This window comes from Plutella xylostella, chromosome Z (assembly GCF_932276165.1).
Source record: "Plutella xylostella chromosome Z, ilPluXylo3.1, whole genome shotgun sequence".
Taxonomy (NCBI): domain Eukaryota; kingdom Metazoa; phylum Arthropoda; class Insecta; order Lepidoptera; family Plutellidae; genus Plutella; species Plutella xylostella.
In genome coordinates this window covers 10,155,203-10,180,374 of record NC_064012.1, presented here as the reverse complement: position 1 = coordinate 10,180,374, position 25,172 = coordinate 10,155,203, and the positions used below count along the sequence as shown (strand labels likewise).

The 25,172-nt window shown below is 37.4% G+C and overlaps 3 protein-coding genes across 4 annotated transcripts; all 3 read right to left on the bottom strand.

Annotated features, from left to right (window-relative positions):
- Positions 1–704: 704 nt before the first annotated feature.
- LOC105394745 (paraplegin) lies at positions 705–12,028 on the bottom strand. The gene is made up of 14 exons (XM_038122089.2): positions 11,776–12,028; positions 11,154–11,306; positions 10,577–10,714; positions 10,127–10,264; positions 9,621–9,845; positions 9,138–9,302; positions 8,844–8,995; positions 8,225–8,447; positions 7,053–7,186; positions 6,463–6,599; positions 3,390–3,592; positions 1,643–1,762; positions 1,206–1,391; positions 705–1,016 (listed from the first exon to the last, which is right to left on the bottom strand). The coding sequence occupies exons 1-14, from the start codon at positions 11,953–11,955 to the stop codon at positions 813–815; spliced, it is 2,358 nt and encodes a 785-aa protein (XP_037978017.2). The 5' UTR covers positions 11,956–12,028; the 3' UTR covers positions 705–812.
- A 1,824-nt stretch (positions 12,029–13,852) lies between these two features.
- On the bottom strand, positions 13,853–15,354 carry LOC105394744. The gene is made up of 3 exons (XM_011566656.3): positions 15,208–15,354; positions 14,568–14,769; positions 13,853–14,278 (listed from the first exon to the last, which is right to left on the bottom strand). The coding sequence occupies exons 1-3, from the start codon at positions 15,252–15,254 to the stop codon at positions 14,009–14,011; spliced, it is 519 nt and encodes a 172-aa protein (XP_011564958.3). The 5' UTR covers positions 15,255–15,354; the 3' UTR covers positions 13,853–14,008.
- Positions 15,355–15,709: 355 nt separating this feature from the next.
- Positions 15,710–23,361, bottom strand: LOC105394747. 2 transcript variants are annotated; one of them, XM_038122084.2, is made up of 4 exons: positions 23,339–23,361; positions 18,732–19,092; positions 18,239–18,366; positions 15,710–15,945 (listed from the first exon to the last, which is right to left on the bottom strand). In XM_038122084.2, the coding sequence occupies exons 1-4, from the start codon at positions 23,344–23,346 to the stop codon at positions 15,810–15,812; spliced, it is 633 nt and encodes a 210-aa protein (XP_037978012.2). In that variant the 5' UTR covers positions 23,347–23,361; the 3' UTR covers positions 15,710–15,809. The 2 variants fall into 2 exon arrangements, with proteins under 2 accessions (XP_037978012.2, XP_037978011.2); XM_038122083.2 differs by lacking the exon at positions 23,339–23,361 and adding an exon at positions 19,183–19,380.
- Between the last annotated feature and the right edge of the window lie 1,811 nt (positions 23,362–25,172).

Genomic DNA, 25,172 nt, shown 5'->3' with positions numbered 1-25,172 from the left:
ACCCTCGTGTTTTTATTCCTATGCTCCAATTTTATGGAAGATTATTATAAATACCAGTACGCGTTACGTGCAATATTTTTTTCGTACTTAAAAAATATAAATATATATGTTTTATTTTGCTACTTATTTATTTTATTTTATTGGCATTGGGACCTTGTGAAATATATATTTTCAAAATTTTCCCATCAAATTATATCGTATATGTGTACTTAAATATTATAACTTGTCTTCGAATTCATAACTTGTAGTGCATCTTTGGGAATAGTCCTTTGATTAATTACATTTTAAAGACTGCTATTTATTTGGTATTATACATAGTAGTTTACTGATACACTAAGTTTATGAATTATATTTAAAGGAAACTGTACATTGTTGTCTTATAGTTGTACTAATAAGTGTAATGTGTAACTTCTTTGTATCACTATATTCTATACAATTTACTATCAATGATCGGTGTACCAATGTATTTTTAACCATGTCTTAAATGTGACTAAATAAAATTCATAAAACAATAAATCTATGTTTTTATCTTCTCAATATCCCGAGAAAAGGTAAGTTGGGTGTTTTAGATCATGTATGTATTAGATATAGTTTAGAAAACTATACATATTTAAAATTTGTGATTTATTGAAGTATATGATACATATTTTTTGTCATTGATACGCAGAATTTGGCCACAATAATATAAAATAATACGCCACAAAGTGAGTTCATAAATAAGTATTTATTTTTATTCTCAAATGCTTAGGCAGATGCAGTATTTTACAAAGATTTTATCTACAATTTAAATTACAACAAATCTTGTAAGCAAGTTATAAAATGTTTTGTGTGTTTTTGGGCGACGACGGGGCTCCGGTCTGGGTCTCGCCTCCCTCGCTGGCAGCTTGCTCCAGGTTCTTAAGCGAATTCTCGAATTCCACTGGATCTATGAACTTCTTCTTGAATGGAGGAGGTCCGATCAGATCCTGCACTTGCTGATAGTTCAGAGTCTCCTTCTTTAACAGTTCTTTTGCCAGCTACAACAATTAAAATTTATTTAAATTTTTACTTATTTTGTATTAGACGCTAAAATAAACTTGCTACTGCGGGCAAAAAACTATTCCATTGTACTTCGATTGAATAGTTTCCTTAAATACAAAATAGTTTAAAACGGCTAAAAGGATCAGCTTTTATAGTTTTTGTACACTTGATAACATGTTTCTTACCATCTCTAGTTTGTCGTTATTCGTCCTCAGTATTTCTTCGGTTCTGTAGTACGCTTTGGCAATCAATTTCCTGGCTTCCAAATCTATAAGATTCTTTAGCGTCTTACTGTAGGGACTCTTGCCAAACTGTTTCTCATCAGGAAATGAAACCAGTCCAACCGTTGGAGACATGCCATACACTCGGATCTGGAAAAATGTAAGTAACTTTGCAACAACGGAAATACTCTTTCAAGGGGTTAGAGGAACTTAGACAATACAAATACCCACTTTTAAAAATACTAGGAAATAACTTTCGAGAAAATAAGAATAAGAAATATTTAAGTGGTATTTATTGACTCAATACAAAGGTCGATAGGTACCTACTCAGAATCGCTAACTGATTAATTACTGTAGTTCTTATACAAATATCAAATTCAATGCAGCTTCTTTTAACTCACCTGAGCATAGGCGATCTTGGTGACCTTCTCCAGATCATTCTGGGCGCCGCTCGTGATCGAGTTGAATATGATGGCTTCCGCCGCCCGCCCGCCCAGCGCCATGCACATACGGTCGAACAACTGCAACAATCGACAAACATATTTAGCGGTTGCGTGATATCGGGGGTTTACTCTCTAAGACAAAAAACGAAGTTTCTGAGCCAGCTGCGCGAGCCATGACTATCTCGCTTCACGACAGCTCAAGTTCGTTCGTTTTTCGTCAGTATAGAGTACTATAGAGTAACCCTCCAGACACGATTGAAAAACATTGTTTTTCGGCTGATATCATCATTTAATTACCAAACATAATTTATTTTTCGTTAGAAAATTCTAAGTAAAGACAGCATATATACACTATGGATCCGAAAGTTCTTCAATACCATAGTGTCGATGTCGATAATGCTTTGAAACCTCAGATTTGATTAGATACATTGTTTATGCCTTAAGTGCAATCGGAGCTCTATTAGCAGCAGTAATAGCCCTAGGTATTAATTAGCTTATCTACAACACATTATTAGCGGCATTTATCCTAATGTCGCTGAAATTAACTTCAATATATGGGGACGCCACTCAATAATGTGAATTGTCTTTCCACGAACATGTTACAATCAGCGCTAAATATTTGTTAACGTTTCTAGTTTTTTGTTGTAATACCAAAAATATTCAAACCTTAAAAATCCCCAGCAATTAACTATAAATGAAGTCCAAAAGCCACGTTATAAGCAATATCGGAGCAGAAATATTGTCTCCTCCCGATAAATGTCTTTGCCTTTATTCAACGCCACTTGACAGGCGTTCGGTCTTGCGAACTAACTTCGTCGAGTTGAAAGAGTTTTGCACAAACTTGCGGAATCACCGTGCGGCTGCCGCGAATGTTTTAACTAAACTTCGCTAACTCTACATCGGTGTCTACTTTAATCCAATCATTTTAAAGAAGGTCCCATACTGAAACTTGCTCAGTACCTACCTATATGCCGGGTACATATCTTAGGTACATAGACCTGCCGACACGACGGGAATTACACTGATGATTGGACTCTGTATGTAGGTACCTATACAAAATTACAATCATTGAAAAAAATTAAAAAAAAAAACAAATAGTCACCGATGCAACCACAAACTAGCATTTATTTCATGAAAGAGACGACATCACTAAACAAGCTGGCACCGAACGTCAGAATCGGAACAGACACATCAATGCACCCGTTCGTTACTTTCAGGCGCTAGAGCGTCGCTCGCTGCCTTTTCAATAAAAAATACGTACATATTTGTTGCTTACCTTCTTATGGAAGTTAATAGAGAATAAATCTATTTTTTTTATAATAGTATCCAGCAATATTCCTCATTTCAATCTTATACGAGATCTGACTTTCGAACTAAAAATATCTGTATTTAATATCTTGCGCGTGGTCAGTCGAGACGTGTTTTTTTACAAGTTTCGGAAAAAGAATAACTAGCCCAGTACCTATCCATGCATGGTGTCATCTTTCTACATACCAAAATTCCATCTAAATTTCTCCGACCGCGCAGTATAGAGACCACGACTTCTTGGGTCTGAAGCCAAGACCCACTTCTTATCGATGAGCCAGCAAAGTAAGTATTGACTAGAACTCAAATCCCGGCGAAACATTCGTACACCAGACAAAATGGATCTAATTTCCCAGAATGTGACATTAATTCGATTGATTTGATTAAATAGTTAACATACCTCCTCCTTAGAGTATAGCTTCTGATCCGAGGTGGTGTACTGCGCGAATCCCAAGGCCATGGTGGTCCGCGGCACTATGGTGACCTTCAGCAAGGCGTCAGTATGCTCGAGCAGCCAACCGACCAGCGCGTGGCCCGACTCGTGGTATGCCACTATCTTCTTCTCTGCTGGCGATATGGCGTGGTTGCGTTTTTCGGTGCCACCTGGGTGCAAGGAAATTGGAATTATAGGAAAAAGAAAAAAAAATGCAGTCTACATAGGAGGAATTAGGTACCAGTGTTATGCTAAAAATCCTAATAATATTACAAAGTAGCTGTTCCCGCGAGCTTCGTTTCGCCGCATTTACCTACAATATTAGTAGGATGCGAAAGTTTGTAAGTATGTGTGTATGCTACTTCTTCACGTCAAAACGGCTGCACCGATTTTATTTAAATTTGGTAATGGAGTTAGCTGACATCCTGGATTAAAACAAAGGTACTTTTTATCGCGGAATTCCCACAGGCAAACTTATTAAGGCGAAGTGAAGCTCGCGGTCTTCAAGGCTTTGTAGACAAACTTTCGCATGTATTTTTCGTAAGTACGCACATTTCAATTCCGTCTCTGATAGTAGAAGATCTTGCACATTATTAACTTTCTAATGTCAGAAAGTCGAAAGTCTAGGTACATTCGCACGCCATTCCTTTTAGGACTTAACGATTCTCCGAACCAATCTCAATTCAATTTTAGCTTCTCCGGATTGTAAAGTGAAGTCTTTACAATAAGTAATAATTGACAGACTTCAAAGGAAATGGAATAAGAATGAAAAATTTTGTTCCTGAGCTGTGTTACCATGTTTAAGTATTTCCAAGATCTGTAGAGAATGAAGAGTAAAGTTAGTAATTAAAGAATCTATATGAAATAGCTTAGAATTAGGTAACGTAAATTATAGTATTTTCAGAAGTGTGAATGTGTGACAAATCAGATCGTATTTGGTTAGTTACAGTCAGGTAAAAGTTAAAAAATACATGTCAGGAATAGCTTTTTATATTCATGAATTCAAATTGATCATCATCAAATACCAAATTTCAGGGAGTTTTTTTCATAAGATCAACCTATAATAATCATGTTATCTGATGCGTAAGCTACATACGACTTTAGCCAAACATACTTTAAGGAAAATATCTTCGTTATTAAATTGCTAATTTATTCCGAAAACTATTTCGGCGCTACAGCAAAATTTATACCGTAGGTACCTACATAATTCCAAGAGCTATGCCAACTGAAACAATGTAATTATCATAACCAGACGCAAGCTCCGACCACTTACAAACTTTACACAAACTTTGTTATACAACACTGTGACTGCAAAGTGGCGACATCTGATGCAATTTCTGCGTAATAGGTTCAATGCAATTTGTACTTCTCTCTATGCCTGGCCATACTCAATGAACTGCATATTGTGCAGGAACGCACCAAACATTTCAATGACTGTGGCGCCATCTGTTGCATTTCATATGAACTATTGAATCACCTAGGTCCTCCTAGGTCGTAACACTCGTAACAGATGCCAGAAACGAGCACTAACCATTTGTACTTTAAATAGTTTGAATATTTTGCGCCATCTTCTGCCCAGGGTTGATAATTACTGGACTGCTGGTATACTGTGTAGTTTCCGGGCATCCAAACTAATTTGTATGCAGTGTTTATAACTTATTTTTTTCATAATGATATCAAGGTATTTTCCTTGGCACTAATATTGTTTGCTTACCTAAATTGTAGGGAAAATCTAAAAAAGGGATATAAAGAGTAAAACTTCAGGTCACATTATAATGTAAATTGTAGTCAACAATAAAATCGCACAGCATAGGCGCACTATCATTGCCATATTTACTTACTGCCTTTTTCAATAAACAATCGACGACTGCTCGACTCGATACCACTTTTGTTTCCTCATTTTAATAGATTACAATACCATGAGTGATGCAATCGAAGTAGAGAAAATAGACATGAAAAAAGTAAAAGTACAACACAGCTTTTCGCGATTTTCGCTTCGCCTTATATTTTTTCCCGTGAAATTCATAATTCAAACGATACACACAAAATTTAAATTTAGCAGGCGCACTGCGACGAAAAAATCAATGGTTCGTTCTTTCTCAACATGGATTTTGCATTTCGCTTTGCATCTGAGGAGAAGATAAATATAATAAAATAAAAATAATTCGCCAGTACGTACTCATTCTTTCACAGCAGAAAGATATAAGAAAGGTTCTTCTATCTGAAATACAATGACCTTCAGCTATTATCTAAAAAGTTTTTAGACTTTATTATAGAACTAGCTATTGCGCGGGTTTCACACAAAAAATGGGAATTCAGGGATTCAGAAGTACCTTAGATGTCCTTCTCCGGTTCTCACCGATTCTCTTGAAATCCCTGAGTTATACATGACTCAAAATTCTTTGAGTTATAACTCAAGAAAGACAGAACCGATATCTCTGAAAATGGCTTTTAAAAAGTGCAGCTAAACAATACACTACACTTCTTTATTTTCATAAACAAACACTCGTCTCATCTCAAGAATCTCTGCCAGCGCCGCCTCGTCGCATACGTTGACTATCTCTGCACCTCTGAGGAAGACAGTAATAGAACCAAAAAAAAAGTGGACCTATTACTGTTTACCTCTGAGGTACAGCTATATCTACGCCGCCGCCGCGTCGCTGAGCCCGGGGTTAGCCGAAACTCTTTTTAGTACTGACAAACTTCTTCCTCTTCTTCTCCGAAGTTCTTTGGCTTCTTCAAATAAAAGGAGTAGGTTCCCAATTCGACTGTAGGTATTTTTTTTCTGTATGCTCACCGATATCTTCGCCAGTTATGGACCAATTTTATATCTCTTCTTTTTATTATACCTATAATGGACAGGGGAGACAGACAAGGAAATGGGCCAGGCGGGGATGTCTTGGGCGGATGTTTCTGAGCTGGCCCAAGAAAAGGCGGTCATTAAAGAATGGCGGCGCTTCACTTCGGCCCTTTGCCCCTTTGCTCCCCAGCGGAGTTAGGGAATAAGTAAGTAAGTAAGTATAATGGACAAGCAACGTACCGACGACTCTCTCCACGGCATACTCCAGATCAGCAGTCTTGACGACGCTCTGCTTGTGCCTCGCCGCGTGCAGCGCCGCCTCGTTGCAGACGTTGGCTATGTCCGCGCCGCTGAACCCCGGGGTTAGGTAGGCTAGTCTGTGGGAGGGTAGGTGGTTTATGTAGGTAGCTGACATAGCATGTATTTTGTATAGATAGATGATGCAATGCAAGATATGTACTCTGTTATAGCCAAACTGTAGATACTAAAGTTGCGTTCCCCAACAGGGTAACTGTTCCCGACGCCTGCTATTTACTTGTTTTGCTTTCACTGCTTAATTTTCGCGCGTAGCAACGGGATAACAGTTTGCCTTCTGAGGAATCCTAAGTGCCTTAAGCGCAGGTTACACCACCATCTAGTGAAGTGAGCGAGCTAGGCATTCTAACATCGCTTCACCTCTTTACACGTCATTATATGCTTCGTTTAACACCGAGAGCTTACAAATAACCTGAAACGTCCGCATAGTTCACTTTCACCCTAGATGGCGGTGTGGCATATGGTTTATTCTACGTTCCTTGCACGTAAAATAATGATAATTGTTTACTTCTTACCTCTTCACGTAATAAGCTGGAAGAGGTTCAAGGACGATATTCTTGAGATGTCTCTCGAATATTTCTTCTCTTTCTATCAGTGTCGGCAGGTCTATAAGAATGTGGCGGTCGAAGCGGCCCGGTCGTAATAAAGCCTGAAAGAAAGAAAAATAAACTCGTAAAACAACAACATGTGCCAACATCCTATTATAAAAGGTATGGTGTGCTGACTAAGCATGATTTTTGGCGGAAAAAAACCATCACTGAAACCAAGGCTAAGCTTGATAAAGATTATGGGGAATCTGCACCATCAATATCTATGGTAAAAAGTGGTTTACTGAATTCCGTTCTGGCCGTACAAGTACGGAAGATGCCGGACGTCCATGGCACCCAGTTGAGGTCTCTACACCTGCAATGATTGAAAAAATTCACGACATGGTGTTGGCCGATCGGAGATTGAAAGTGAGAGGGATAGTGGAAGCCACAGGGATATCACGTGGCTCAGTGGTTTCAATTTTGAATGATCACTTGGGTATGAAAAAGCTTTCCACAAGATGGGTGCCGCGTTTGGTCACAAACGCAACCGAATGACAACTTCGCAGAGGAGTGTTTGGCTTAGTTCAACCGAAATTCGGACGAGTTTTTGCGCCGTTTTGTAACCGTGGATGAAACGTGGATCCACCACAACACACCAGAGACCAAACAGCAGTCTAAACAGTGGGTTTCTCGGGGTGAATCGGCGCCAAAGAAGGCCAAGGTGGGTATTTTGATGACCTCGAGAAACCTCATTTTTTGGAAGGCATAAAAAAATTGCAGAAACCTTGGACAAAGTGTATAGTGCTCAAAGGAGACTACGTTGAAAAATAAAAAATAAAATTATCCAAAAACCAGTATTTTCTTCAAAAAGTCACGGACTTATTGACCCGCCCTCGTATTGATGCAAAATATCAAAATTTTCTAGTATTAATACTACTTGATTGTACATGACCTAATGACTAAACCTTAGACTTAGGCGATCCACACACTGGACCGCGAATTACTAAGTAATGTATGCAAAATTGACCAATTTATACAGAAAAAAACTACCGCCTACCCTTTCATACATAGGCCTCATCGAGCGTAATATAGTACCTAAATCCGCGATCCGTGGCTCGGTAGTGTATAAACCGCTTAATAACGATGACAACCCTTACCTTATCCAGCACATCAGCCCTATTAGTACTGGCGAGCACCACCACCCCCTCTCTGCTCTTCATGCCGTCCATCTCCACCAGCAACTGGTTGAGGGTCTGCTCAGACTCGCCGCCGCCCGGGCCGAAGCTCTGCGGGCCGCCGGCGCGGGCGCGACCCACCGCGTCCATCTCGTCGATGTAGACGATGCATGGTGCGCGTTTTGCTGCCTCTTTGAATAGGTCTCTGCGGATTGGGAGAAGGGTGTGATGATAGGGGTGTCACTGCAGCGTAATGAAAAGTTTCGGAAGAAGCACATAACTTAAAGCTTCTGAGCTAGCCATTAATGTTGTCTAAAACTTTCCAATTCTATGACGAGTGGTCGTTGTTTGGTAAATGTAAGGAAATAATCCGTCTTGCGTTGGTATTTATAAGTATACTGCATTCCTAATGCGACTTTTTGTCGAAATTATATGTAACAAGCCTACGACATCAAGTTCGTCATGTCGTCATTTTATTTATTTCACGCAATATGGCACCGCTATCAAAAAATCACTTTTATTTAAAGTTGTTACCAATCTGATTGACACACTATTATTGTAAACCATATCATATCATCATTGATACAGACGAAACATTTACCTGACCCTAGCGGCCCCGAGGCCACCAATCATTTCGATGAACTCCGATCCGTTCATAGACAAGAATGGCACATTAGCCTCAGAAGCCACTGCCTTGGCCAGCAGGGTCTTGCCGCAACCAGGCGGGCCCAACAGTAGTGCCCCTTTCGGAACCTGAAATGAAAGCGCATAGCTATAACCAAGACAAGAAATGTTGAATATGTGTTCAATATTAAGAAAGTAGGCATGTCATAAACATTATTTCACGCTGGCTATTATTATCATGTATACATAATTAGTTAAAACGATAATTTACCTTAGCCCCCAAGTTCTTATAATGTTCAGGCCTCTTCAGGTAATCAACAAACTCCATAATTTCGATTTTAGCTTCTTTCAAACCAGCCACATCTGAAAACTTCACTCCTTTGCCTTGTCCGGTCATAGAATCTACTAACGTGAACTTAGCTCGACCAAGTTGACTCTGAAATAATAAACACAGAATATCAGAAGAAGAAACTCTAAAGATGATTGAACTAAATAAAATATTACATGTGTAAAACAGGTTTCATTATATTCGATTATTGATTTGAACTATCTAATTTATGACTACATGCTGTTAAACCAAAATTATTAAAATAATCCATGCAGTGCAACTGCTGTTTAGACTGGCATGGCTTTTTAACTGTACACATTACCAACCAACTAACAAAAAAGCCCCACATAAAATAGCAAATCAATACCAGTAGAAGCTCAGCTCGCTGAATCTATTTAATTTAATTTTAACAAAACAGGTACTCACAAATCCTCCCAAGTTAATATTCATTCGAGACTTCGTAGAGTATAAGAAGGACAGTATGACAGCTCCAATCAGAAGCGTCGTTATGATCTTGCCGGCGACACTTCCGTTCCTATCATAGATCACCCGGACCCCCTCCTTTACTCCCAACTGCTGTTCTACTTCCCGGAGTTTCTCCTCGAACCGCTGGATATCTCCGACGTTCATATGATACACTCGGTGCATGTTCTGAAAACAGGTTTGTATTATAATGTGTTGATGATGAAAGTGTTTTAATTGATAAAGTAATAGAAGGAAGGTGTCGCCGTTAGTGACCCCAAAAAGGTCCCAGGTTTGATCTTCGGCCAGGGCAGATGTTTGTTTAAAGACAGATCATATTCATCATTATCCGATAGGGACACCAAGATCCTATCTGATCCTGCCAAACGTGGACATTATGGTAATAACTCTCTACAGTTTCTACTATTCCACTGTAAGACAAATGATAAAATTGTTGTAAAAAATATTACCCTTTTTCCTTTGATGACGGCTCCTTCGTACAGGATGATGGTGACCACCTCCAGGTCAGGACGGACTATCAACTCCTCAACTTCGCCCTTCGACAGCATGGAGTAAACAAACTCATTCCATGACACATACCTTATTAGCTGAAAAATATACCAAAATTAAATTCCATGCAACAAATGCAAATAATACTAAAGTAAAAAACTGGCTTTGAGGCCCAAAATTCACTTTTTCAACCTCAAATGGTTACTAAAATGTTAGCTTTTAACTACACAGCAAAAGTTTAGCTTCCCACATGCAGCTTTCTATATTTGCAACTAAACACTTGTTTATGGAAGTTTTATAGGTGTTAAAATTTTGCATATAATATGACAATCCCGACACCATGACAATATGCCAAGAGAGTGTTTTTAATGTTTCTGATGGATTAGCTAATTTGAATTGTATCCTCTAACCTCATTTTGAGTGTTGTCTCCGGGGACTAGCAGGGTGCTGGCTATGACCAGGATGCAGGTTGTGAACATCCAGAAGGCCACTTTCATCATCAACGATGGCAAACCTTCATCTTCTTTCTTGTTCTTGTCATCTTCTTTCTGAAATCACAAATAGATAAGTTTTAAAATATTATTGTTTGGGTTTAGGAAGATGGAAAAAGAATAGGTTTGCTATTTATTTTTTTATTTTAGGAAAACTTGCTTTTGTTAGCTTGGACCTTTTCCCACCACCTTGGTCCACTGCTTATTGGTAGGTTGGTGCTAACTCTATGTATATACAGGTTTCCTCACAATATTTTTCTACATATATGATATGTATATGGATCCCACCCGCAGTTAACCAGCATTTAAGTGGCTGTGGCTTTATTAAGATTAAGGGTTTAAGAGTATGTGGTTTAATTTGAACATAAATTGAACTTATTTATATGCAAATATTCACTACATGCAAAGATTCTAACCCACAGCTTCTTGAATGAAAATATAAGATAATATCATTTATGCCATGGCACTTCTAAAAAAAGAGGTTAAAAATAGATACCTTTTTATTATCATCCTGGTTCTGTCCACTAGGTGTTGTGTGTAAGCCTCTATAGCTGGCATGGTTATTGAGAAAGGTGGTCAGGTTCGGCAGATTTGATCGTCTCAATAAGGAACATGCTGCCTTATACTCAGAATTGAAATGACGAAGTTGCTGAAAGAAATATTTTATATAATAAAATAAGTTATTATCATTGCCAAAGCCTCGATCACATCCTCACTGCCGCGGCATGGGTCTCTTTCTAAGATTAAGGATATGTTAGAGTTTCCATTAATGTTTTCAAATTTTTTTTTAGGCTGTACATTGAACAGATGTCATGGCAAATACACAGGGTAGTTTTAAAAAGAAATCGCTTATTAGGCTCGCAAGCTGTGATTTTGTTGATATTTTATGTGTTTAGTATTTAAAAATAAAGGTTAATTAAAGTAAAGAGTTTTTGAAGGTTATACCTCACCACACAACATAAACAGTCGCGCCTAGTATAATTACTTACAAATGCTAGTGCAAGCTTCAAAATGTAATTGTATCTATTCATACAAGCGCTCAGTACCTAATCAAGGAAAATTACTTCACAAAATTGCATAATGTTATAAAATAAGATATTTTGGGATTCAATACATACCGGATTTCGTGAATTACAAGTAAGATTGTGCAACACAGAAAAAGATCTGCAAATCTTCACAAGATCGTTGGAGGATTGTTTACCGAACAGCCTACTGGTATTTAGACCAGCACATTCTTTAGGTTTTACTGAATACAATTTTGTTTGAACACCAGCGGTTAATTTCTTTACGGTTAACATTTTTATGTTTTCTTCGGCATACGCTTGCTATTCATTCTTGTTTTTTTAAAAACCAAGTGAAGAGAGCTCAGAGCTAGTGACATAATGACAAACGTCATTGCAAACGTCCAATTTCCTATCAAATTTAATGTCAGTGTCAACTGTCATATTATCAGATATCTTGTCTATTCTGTGATCGTAGTGATGTGCCATGTGGATGGATGCAGATTTGCCCTGGATTTATCGGATGGATGAGCATAGAGGGACTATTGTAACGTTCAAGCGTTATTAGTAGGTAGGACATTGTGTTTATACTTACCGCTAGGTGGCGACTCACCAACGTAGGACTAACTTGGACTAACTATTGGGAGTTTTATTTTACTGTTTAAGCGGTGGCAGTGCATTACTTGTAACGCTAGACTTACCAATAAAGGAAGACTGGCAAAAATGTATGGATAAAGACCATCATGTTGTTGTTAGTACGTGGAGCAGGAAGAAAAAAACCCACAGAGGAAAAATAAAGTAGGTAGTAACAACTAGGTATATTATAAAGTACTTAGGGCTGATTTTATAGACAAACCACCATAGATTATAGTTGACTTCATACTCAACAGCACTGCATTTTTTTTAGCCGGCATCTAAAAAAAAGCTGCGCTGTTGAGTATAACTAAACGCTAAACGTATTTAATCAAATTTTAAATACATTTTGTACTGACAGACGTATGACAGGCTACTAAATAAGTTTAGCGTTTGGTGAAATTTCACCTTTAACATATGGAAAAAACAAATGTCACTTTTGGAACTAAATTTGCCTTACATTTTGACAGTGACAGTTGACGATACACAGCTTTAAAGGAGTCTACACACCAAACCCGCCGACCCGCCGACACAGCCCGGCGGCTTCTTGTCGGCGACCCAAACCCGCCAACCCGCCAACATGTGTCATGGGGCTGTGTCAGTGAGTTAGTCGGCGGCAAGAAATCAGTACAACTTTACAGTCGCCGACACCAAGCCGCCGGGCTGTGTCGGCGGGTCGGCGGGTTTGGTGTGTAGACTCCTTAACGGAGGTTCGAAACTTGTGCTCGCGACTCAGATCCATAAGTTAATAAAATTCTACGTAAATTTAACAACTTACGGAACTGGTTTCTTTTCTATCTTCCGGTACCATACTGAGGTACAATCGGTGAAACCAAATAACTGACTCTGGAGTTTAGTAAAGTTGATAACATCTTAGTTAGTTATAACGAGAGCAAGAAAAACAGATAGGTACAACTTTTTACAAAACTAAGGGCGGATTCGACCAACGTCGAGTAACTTTTTACTCGAGAGTAAACTACCAGTTACTCGCGAGTAAGCAGATTTTGCATTCTACCAAACCTGAAACCAAGATAAGTAGCTTATGCCAAGAATAAAATGTTATACCGCCAAAATTTACCGTGTAACGAGCTTATCCGAGAGTAATTTTGTAATGGCGGCAGTACATCAGCTGATTAGAAAACCGTCATAATGACATATAAACACATCTGTCAAATCATAAACAAAAGTACGTTAAAAGGCAAATTCTCAGAATAACAACAGCGAATAAAATATTAAAACATAAACAATTTCCTACTATTATAATCCATTCAGACTAAGTTGGCATGTCATTTCTATTGCATGCTTTGAAAACCCAGCTATTTTTATTTTAGTTGCAGTATAGTTTCGTTCCTCGTTCATTCAATTAATCATGGTATAACTTGGTAGAATGCATATGTACTTATCCCAGATATTTACTCGCGTATAAATTTTATTCCGGTATAGTTATTCTCGTGTAACGAGATGTTTGGACGAATCCACCCTAAGTTTATTTTATTTATTCTGTGGGCATTAAACACCAAATTAATGAAACACATGAAACACCACAAAAATCTAAGAAAAGTCATCGAAGAAAAAAAAATATTTTCTTTCTTTTCGAAATCTTGTGTTTTAGATTAAATTTATTTTACACATTTTGTTATAGGTTTTGCAAGAAGTTTATCAACCAAAAATTATAATCACCTCTTGAACATTGAAACTAACTACACAATTTCTAATTCTACCATTGAGACATCAAATCAAAATCTGTTAATCGTTGAACATGGAAGGGTCGCTTTTTGGGACTTTTAGACCCTTTCTTTTTCGCATCTTTTTTAGTAACACTATTATTTTTGCCAGCGGATTCGATGCTATCTCTATTAATAACTTTAATCTCAGTTTCCGTTTTTTCTTCCATGTCAGCAACAACATCGAATGGACAATTATCAGCTGAGTACAACGGCATCATTATGACTGGGACATATTTGGTTCCTTTCAAACCAACTGGAGCCTGGAATGTGAAAAATAGTTCTAACGAAATCTATAATTGAGGAGGAAACTTAACTTTAACTAGGTACTTACTGGTTTTGTCATTTTACCAAAACACATTATAAACTGAAGATAATTTACCTAGCCTACCTATAACAATGAATAATTCTGAACACCTAGCAAAAAGCTGTGGTTTCTCAATGCACTTAACATATCACTTGCAGTGTTTAAAGCGCAAGGGAGCGCAATAAAAATAAGAGTCAGGTACAGTTTTACAGTGCAACGTGCAACCTAGGTAGTTAGGGACTTACTTTGTTTTCATCTAGACATTGACAACAGTAACTTTGAGCAGCATTTATAGCATTTGAATTAACTAGGTGCTGCACAATAGCCTGTAATTGAGTTTCCTGTAAGCTTCCAAGTTTACTGCTCTCCCATTTTCCCTCAGGGTTTAACTGAACGATGGTAGGAGCTGACATACTCAATGTCTCAAAACCAGGTTTATGAATAGGTCTGCAAATAAATATAAAATAATATTTAAATTACCTATACCTACCACCTATTACCTACCTAACTTTGATTTACTTATGTAGAAATCTGCACCGTCCCTGCGCGCAAGGCGTTAACACTAAACAGGCACCATAGGTATTCTTTCATTGCGTGTTACAAAGCTGTTACATAGTTACATTGAATGTTACATTACAATAGTGTGTATACGCCTTAAGGCTTTAAACTTCTATTGACCTCTGCTCTTTATCTACCTACGTAGATAAACTAGTTATATCCAATGCGTGGTAACGCTAATCGCGATACGATAGTGTTATTGGAATCGGTTCAATAATTATGATTTTATCTAGTTACCTACCTACGTAAATAAAAAGTAATAAAAACCATGCCTCTGGGGCTGACCTGACACTGTAATAAGTAGTGAGCTATAGTTTTATTACTTACACATCGGCTAGTTTATCTAAAAGCTTTGGTTCTGCCACTTCTGCCATTATGCAGGTCGATTATGAAATAAATTATTGAATAAAGTCGGTAAATTACATAAAATTTAAATTCTCATAAACTGTGACTCTGATGAGATTTTGACGCAGTTTGACAACGCAATATTCTAGTCTATGATATAACGTAGTGTTTTTTTTCCTCAGTGTTTGACATAAATTTAACAACCATTTATCAACAAAAGCAACAAAAGGTTATCAGTGTCTAAAAAACTTAAAAAGCATTAAAAAAAACATTGCTGCCAGATCGCGATATTATTATTATTATTCTAAGGGTCAACTATGGGTGGTAGTGCGAACAGTGGGAATGGGTGCCGAGGCGAGGTGCTAACCATGTGTTACCGCTTTCTTCTTTCTATCGCTACCTTTCTTTCCGTACCTACCAAGTTGTTTGGTAGTACTCTACCAGCCTAGTAGCATGCAGTAAGGCGAAAAAAAAATACGGAACATAGGTATAAGTCGTAAGTATAATGCTTTAGTTTTTATTATAAGTACATTACTAAGGATCATACAATTTAAATTTTCATAGATCTTCTTTAATTTTTCAGTTTACCATTGAGACTGTAAGTCAAAGTCTGTTATTCTGCTGAGTATCCAAGGTTTTGGTCTGTTCAGAGGTCCTCCACCGATGTTCGACTGTAGTTTTTTCTCCTTATCTTCTTTCTTACAAGAATGCCATATAAATCTGTAAAATAACATTAAAATTTAATATTTACAGTAATTCCGTTAAGTTACGTTCCCGTACCTTACATTTAGCCCTAACTTAAACTTTGTGATACCACTCCACATGGCTATTCGTATTTTCCAAAACTATCATGTGTACTCAGTATATTCGTCAAAATTATTGCTGAATTTATTTTCCTACATTTTTTTTATTTGGCAAGTACAGCAAACATCCAATAATAAATACGAATAGCCAAGAGTGTGGTGCTAGCATTAGAACACACCTACAGTGAAACTATAAAGTCCTGAAATTAAATGAGGGCGCAGCTATGTATCTTTCATGTAGCAACCCTATATAGCGAAACAAAACTGACTTTGATACTTGAAATTTTGCCTGTGACTACCTACCCTATTTCTGTATTTAAAAACAACTTACCATCCACAAAAAAAACTCATTATTCAAGCTAGAAGGTGTTAATATGAAGGCTAATAGTGAAACCAATAAATATTTATTTAGATAACGTTATTACAACTGTATAAAATATCCGGATTTGTTGACGAAGGGCACACATAGTAAAATCATCAATTTCTCTTTTTAGACGGCCTGTTCTGTCTCTTCCAGGAGATAGAAATATTCCATTATAGAGCCCTCTTTTCCTCTTTTACTGTCCGATACTCCTATAAAATAAAATAAAAAATGTTTATTTGAAACCACCCTAAGTTAAGAAAAACAGAGTTACAGAATGAGAATTTAGTAAGTAAACAAAAAATATAACTTCAAGTATCAAAATGTTATGGTTTGACTCAACTTAAACCAGCTCAAACCTACAACCAGCGGTATGTAAACAATGTTCGACTTGGGCTCTAAACCTAGGTTTATCGATAAATGAAGCGTTGGTACTGATAAAAAATGAATTATTACAATTTGTACAATGTTACATACCCGTCATAGACGCTGTACGAGCGTAAACATCCTCCAAATTCGACAAAATGTGTCCAGCTTCATGTTCCGCTAAACATTGTATATAAACTCGATAAATAACTTCCCTAGCTTGACTACGAATATTTTTCTTCTTCTTCCTAATTGCAAACAAGCGTAAATAGTTGTTTTTATCTAGATTATCCTAATAATTAATAAGAAAATTGAAAAAACAGCCAACCGCCAACTGCCATAAACAATTGTTATGACTTTTATGTTTCTTTTCTAATGGTGCCAGGCTCCTGAAAATTTTAGTTCCTCAAACATTAATTTCAGGACTTTATAGTTTCACTGTACCAAAAAAAATAAAAAAATGCTGGCAACATAATAAATATTAAAACCACCAATTGTTTAATTTAAATAATAGATGGCGCTTTTAAAACTTATAATCCGAGCCGAGATGAATGCGTTACGGCAATTCAACACTAGATGGCGCTAACGAATTTAATACATAAACAATGAAATAGATGGCGTAAGCAGATGTTTTTCCTGGGTTCCGCTCATCTCGCATAATCTTTATTGACCAAAACTCATTTCGCATAACTCGTATGGTCTAAACTTTTTTGGCCGAACCATCACTTTGCCAAGACTTATGTGGCATAAGGCTCGTTTCGTCTAAAACTCTTTAGGCACAATCTTTAAACACCTAAGTTTCGTTTGCTCAAATTTATGTTCGTCTATACATAGGTATAATCTTGTTTCTCCTAATGTTATCTTAATAAATAATATATTAAGTATGTAGTAAATGTACAAATTGTGGTATTTTTCTCCTACATCCCGAAAATCACGATGTTGTTTGATCAAAAAATCGAAAGTTAACCACCAATATAATTATTACAAACCCCATGAGATTGAAACCTAAAAATAGGTGCGACGACGAGCAAAGCGAGGAGGAGCGTGTTAGGTGCACATGTTCATAAAAATCAAAGCGGAGCGCAGCGAAGCGGAGCGGAGCGTTTTCCAAACAGCGGAAACAATACAAGGCACCAGTTTGCGCTATGTAGGGAGACGCTCCGTCAAAGTTAAAGCCAAACGAATATTATTACTTTGTATAAACCTATGCCATAGCATTATTAGGCTATTCAAGATTTGGCCATACCATTATTAGGCTAAACAATGTTATGCGAAATAACTTTTTACTAAACGAGATTTATGCCATACGATTTTCGGCGTAACGAGACTTTGACCAAACGTTACTATGCAATACGAGATTAGGCAAATAAATCTTATGCCAAAAAAGGTAGAAAATATTTCAGTCCCAAAGTTTGCTAAGCTCCAAGGCATAATATATCGGAATTATGGATAAATTTTATTTTAAGGTGAATTAGATAGTTACCTAGGTGTCTTTATGACGTCACCGTGTACGGGGCAGCGGGTCTCCCAGTCGGGCAGCTGTAGAATGTACACCAACTCTTCATCAACATCTTCTTTCTTCTTCTTGAGCTCAGAACTCGTTGGGTAGGGCTGATAAAACAATAGCGTATTTACTTTATGTACTTATTATAATAATGTTTGACGACCGAATGGTGTCGTGGTTAGTGACCCTGAGTGCTATGCCGAAGGTCCCGGGTGTGATTCCCGGCTGGGAATACCTACATAGTCATCTGTTTAAAGACAGATTTTTCTACGCGGGTCTTGGATGTTAATAAAATATAAATAACTAAGTAAGTATAAGAAATGTTTTTCTTTCTATCTGTGTAGATATATCAGCTGTCCCATACCCCTATTACAGGCTCTTCCTAGTTTGTGGTCAGGTGGCCGTGTGTGACCTGTCCCCATATGTTTCTATTCTTATTAATCTATAGTTGAAAGTTACAAACAAAACTTACAAACACACTAGGAGCCGAGATAGCCGCGCTTGCGGGCAGTAAACCGTCCAGGATCATCTGGTTGATTTTAGCTTTCCTATCCATGCTGAAGTTAGGTATATCGTCTTCGTTTATGGGGAAGGTTATCAATGGCCGCCTAAACGGATCCAGGTACAAAGCCCTGGGCGGGAGCTTGAAGTGTTTCTTGATCGTCGCCTCATCCAGGAAGTGGAAACTATCTGAGGAAGCAAGTCGGGAGGAACGTTCTGGCTTCTCTGGTCTTTTCTGGCCAGGAGTGCGGCCGTCGCGGGGAACCATGCATATGAGCGGTAAGTTGGCCGTTTGACGCGATTGCTTGGAGTCGGCCTGACAAGTGCAGGCGCTATGGGATTAGAATAATATACAGGATATTTAATGAGTAATCATGTCGTAATCAAATTAGATAATTTAATAAGTATAAGAGTATTTTTACCATTGATATGTGGCCATGCTTGGTGATTTCTAATTATGTCTATAAAAGGATTATGGATGGTTCTAATATAACAGTAGGTAGGTATATTGTATAATTGATTTCGTAATATATTGCTATGTGACCATAATATTATTTTGAGTTATTTATAGATTTTTTTATAACAATTTTAATTATTTCTTGTTTGGCATGTGTTTTTGTTTATTTGTTTATTTTTGTTATTTGACAAGTTGGTAGACAGATGAAATTTAATGATTTTTTAAAAATTAATCTAGAGAGACCTCAGAATAAAACCGAGTAGCCACGGGATGCGCCATCTCCACCATAGAACAACGCGGACTCCGGTGTACCCAAACTACCCAATCACGAAATGGGTGTACCCCCTAGCCCTAGTGCATCTAGTGTATACTCAAATTACTCAATGATTACGACCCAGCAATCCAACGGACCAATTATAATTATCAATGTATACAGGTGTCCCAAAAAATATAACGAGTAATGCTGTATGTTAAAAAAAACACAGTTTTCAAAGTCATAGAAGGTAATCATATTTTTTATAAGCAACTGTGACTCTATTACTTCCATGGTGACTCTACATACTTAAAAAAAAATGTACCACGCAATAGTGATTGGCACCTTATTTTAAAAAATTGCTCATTTAATGCAGATTTCAAAATCGTATAAAACGATGCTATTGTTTTAATGAAGAAAAAAGTTATTGCCATTTTAGTATACAAAACGACCTCGATGTAAAATTGATTGAGGAAATTTATCTGACTGATTGTATTAAGGGTAGGTCATGTTGGAATGAGATAAAATAAAATATACTCTAATTTTTAATTCCGCGGAATTCTGACATTTCATTAGTGATACCACTAAAAAAGCTCTTCACCGAAAAAAGGAAAAAATTGGATCCATTTCAGGGCAATATTTTTTTAATGTTTTCATACAAGAAGATAAATCTAAATATTTACTTGATTAAGTGAAGTAGGTAATACAAAAATAACAAATATTTCAATACTAGCTGTTGCCACGAGCTTCGCTTCACCTTAATTAGTTTTCCCGTGGGAATTCCGCGATCAAAATTAGCCTATGTGTTTATCCAGGAAGTCAGCTAACTCCATTCCAAATTTCATTAAAATCGTTTCAGCCGTTTTGACGTGAAGAAGTTACAAAGATACACACATACATACATACACACATACTCACAAATTTTTCGCATTTATAATATTAAGTAAAATCACGACTCACGACCATTGTATCGAATTAATTTTAATTACTTTATTTTATTCTTTAGCATGGCATCACTTGCTATTAAATTAAGGGATAACAAACCTTTTTAATCGATTTCAAATAAAATATTCTCAATTCAGTAAGTACATAATAATATGTTCGGTATGTAGGTATGTAGCATTATTGGAACTGCACCATATTCACATATGACAATCCATTAAGCCTAATAAACAAATATGTTTTTTTTTATTGTATAAGTATGTTTATATGTTTGTTGGTATGTATGTCCACGAATATCTCGGAAACGATTGATCCGATTGTTACAATTCTTTTTTAGGGTTCCGTACCTCAAAAGGAAAAAAGGAACCCTTATTGTTGTCCGTCTGTCTGTCACCACCCTAGGAAAAATATCTCAGGTAAGTAGACTTGTACCGAACCCTCAGTGCGCGAGTCCAACTGGCACTTGGCCGGTTTCTTATTGTTGACCTTTCGCGTTGTGATCGTTTGTTGATTTTTATAAACGTTATGGAGCCACAACCTGGCCCTTCCCGGGAAGCAGCTCCATCTGACAGAGCACAAGAGTCAGACTTTCTCTCTCCCAGAAAGAAGCGTCCTCGTGGTTCTTTTGCGCCTAACGTAAAGACCCTCATTCTAAATATTTAAAAATATAATATAGAAAATTGTCCGGATACAACTGATGTTCAGACTCGTATTGAAAAAATTACCCAGTCAAAAAAGGTTTGTGATCTCTGACATGTCAAAAATTTATAACTGTCAGAATTCCGTCGGACTACTAATTAGACTGTAGGTGGTGTCGATTTTCAGCAAATTTATAAAAGTGTCAATATCTCGAAAACTATCGAATTTTTACAGAGGTCATATTATGATATTCTGGCCACTCATGAGCTGGTCTATCAGGCCTCTAAGGCATATCGTTGACATTTGGAAAACCCTGTATTTATAAAAGCGAAAGGTCACGTATACACTGACTCATCACGAAACCTCACAAACTACAAGTGCTAGGAGTCTGAAATTTTGTATGGGGGTTCCTTTTAGGACTAGTGCTCACTAAGACGGGATTTTGCAAAATTAAAAAAATCTAAGCCGCTTAAGTTAGACGCTTGAAATTTGTCTTCAAAAATGCTAAATGTATACATAAGTACACCTACGAGGACACTACACTATACAAAGAATCCTTTACTTTGTTTCAATTAGTTCTAGAGCACCCTACGGAACCATCTTGGAGCTTTATTTAATCTACCTACAAGCACAGCAGGGACTTATAAATACATATACAGGCTGGTATTTTTCAGACTATCGTTACAAACCTGAAAGAAGCTTAATTCTAGATAGCAGGACCATGACAAAACTGTAGCTCAGGCGGCAGTGAATCTGCTTCCGAAGCTCCCAGCCGCGGGTTTGATTCCCGCAGGGAAAATATTCGAGTGATGAATACTTTTGGTTTCCCTTGAATCTGGTTGTTTACCTCATCATCATTTGCCTTATCTCCGTCGATAACAAACCTCTTTGTTTACATAGGTATATCAGAAAGGCGAACAATATTAGAATACCTACATAATGTCCTAGAAAGGTCCTAGATACTTAGGTGTCCTAAAAAAAGTTAGGATTTATCGTGTGAGATAAGTAATTGAACCGATTTTATCACGATCACTGTCAAGTCAAGTGCTGATACGGTCGTGATATATAACAGTGATAAGCTGATAAAGTTTTGTAATATTGTATTTTATTTATGATTTTTGTACACGTGCGTGTTTTTATGATTTGGGAACTTTTATCAAAGTTCATATTCTTTCAGGAAAGTATTTACCTACGACGCCACTTGTGTAGCAGCGTTTTCGATCATAAAAATGATACAAATATGGCTATTGTATAAAATTACGTGTCGTGCCCTACAGAGGCAATTCAAAGTTCTTGGGGTATCAGTATCACTACATTTTCTGAAAAACCAAATTTCGTACATGCTGCGCTAACCAAACCTATAATTAATTGCCTCCGTGTATGTATTTTAAACATAAAACTTAGGTACCGTAGGTTAGGTACCTGTATTGAATGTCAGCTTTCATTCGACCGATTTTGTAAGCTCCTTTCTGCTGAAAAAATTATATCAAAAATAGCATATTGCAAATTTACTTACTTTTTATTAAATAAAATTTTAGATGATACTTAGTACTTCAGTTTTAAACTTTATCAACATTTGCAATATTTACTGTAAACCTTCGGTTCAACATTTATCATTAAAAAACTACAGAGTGCACTCATTTTTAGACATTATACTCACTTAAGTAATTATTAAAATGTACCTAGATAAAGCTACCAAGTATATACTTACGTACCTACCTATACCCACGGATGATCTATAAAATTTATATCACTTGCGTTCGGATCCGATATTCCTTCCAATAAAATATGGTTGTGAAAATACGGGGCGTTGGGACAAGTGACGTCACAGTACAATGGCGATCCCAAATTTATGCCTTTTGCTATACAGGGTGATGGCGAGCGGGGTGCACACGTGCTGCCGAGTAGGGTGGCCATGGTGACAGAGACCATCCTTTTTTATTAATTATTGAAACTTTAGAGAAATTGCATAATATTTTGGTCGCTGATTTACATTACGTGCTTAAATAATTTTCGAGTTCATCGCTATGGTATAGATAACCTCTTAACTTTTAACAAGCTTTTCCGGGAGCTTTGCTTCGCCTTAAAAGATTTCCACTCACGATGTGAGCTTTCTAAATTTGATTTAAAAAAAAAACAAACAATTTTTAGTCTATAATACACTCGCGCCCTCGTTAGCAATGAAAAATTTCCAATTAAGCGACAATTGGAACGTAAATAGCAGGTGGAACTTTTTCATTGCTCGCGAGTGTGTTATACTAGCAGAATAGTGTAGGAACCTACTTACACAAACATGATAGTCACCACAGCGGCTTCCACCTGTCACCAGCGATACGCCCCTCGGGTGCATTCGACGAGCCGGATCGACGAAAAGGACAACATTCTGTAATTTAGTCACACTTATTTATGTCAACATCCAAGGCCGGATAGCGTATCGATAGTTCTTCCCCATTCGGAGATTTAGTGTTCTGAAAGATCAGTGTTTTTGATTTTTAAACTGAGCGGTTTAATTATTAGTATTCGGGTTGACGCAGTGCTGAGTAGGTACCATCATTCTTGTTGGCCAAAGGACCCGGGTTCGATTCTCGGCCTGAAAAATAAATGTTTCAAGACAGATATCCTGATATTGAATGTTAAATAATCAATATCCTTCAGGTATCATCTCTCTATTAAAACAACACTTTTAATAGTCCTCTGTAGGATACATACGCCTCCTCTCTAGTCCTACAGAGGATAATTTAACGAATTTGTTGTTTTATGGTACAACACCCTTTTTTCTCTAAATGAATTTTCGTATTTATTATCTTACTATAAGTGTACTGTTTAAGTGTCTCTTCCATCCAAAGGTTGTCTGGTAGAGATTGCTTTAAGCAATAAGACCGCCTTTTTTGTACTATGTTATATATAAGTTGTGATTTTGTAAGGTTTTCTTTAATGGTGCAAAAAAAGAGTATTCTTTTCTTTTCTATTCTATTCTATAATTTGGTATCCGTCGTGGTGATAAACGCTAATCCAACTGAGGGCCTACTGCTGAAAAGTAAAATTTTAAGCTGTACGCACATGCAAACTAGCTAGGCGCGTGCGCGTTTCGAATCAACTGTCAAGGCGTGACATTGTGTTTAATTTGTCGCGCCTGGTTAGCCCCCCTGCATCTGATAAATATCAAAATGTCTCCTATCCCCTTCCCTCCCTTCCCCACCCCGCGTAACTGATCGCCCCTGACTAATTGGGAAGAACCGTGACCGTCGCAATTTTATTTTTGCTCGGCATTGCTGCTCCCAATAAGGTAACAGGTTCATTTTACGAGTTTCGATTGCATGCCCAGTTGACTTTTACCCCCACTTTTTCTATGATTTGCTATGTTAACCACGGACTTATGTAATTATGCATATCAGTGATTTATTAAAAAAATATTAGTATTAATGTTTCGTTATAAGTACCTACAATATTCTGCTGAAGATCTTATCCCGGGAAGTATAATATAACGCGTGCAGATAAAGAACCAATGAGAAAAACCCATAAGTGGGATTAAGAAGGACTATGGAGAGGCCCATTTAGTCTGTCCGCTTTTGTTATATTGTTAGATTGTTTTTTTATTTTGTCTGTCTGTGATCCCGAACCCTTAAACAACCATAGAGGTAATGGCAAAACATCGACAAAACCAAGTCGTAAAGGTGGCGGAATACTCCGTCTGTCTGGTGTCCGTGTCTTATACAGGGTGTAAATGACATGCCCCGAGCAGAGCATCACTTTTGCACCCTGTATATGATATGTGAGTCTGCTCGGTGGTGGCTTCCAGAACTATCTTGAGTCTTCGCTGCAGGTGCAGCAGACGAGCCGTCTGAGAGGCATTTATTAATAATATGCGATGCTACCGCGGTCATATTTTAATTGCATTATTACGACAAAGGCTAGCGCAATATGTTTCTGGGGTAAGTGAAATTCTATGCACCCTCGGCCGCCCATTGTGCAACGGGCTCCCCTCGCATTCCGCAATACACGTGTTTTCCTCAATATTTGCTATCTAATGTTTGTTTTTAGTCATAACTTTGTTTGATTTCGACTTTTATACTCTCAATCTCGACTCTTTCGAGCACTCTTCTGACTGTAATAAGGGAAAA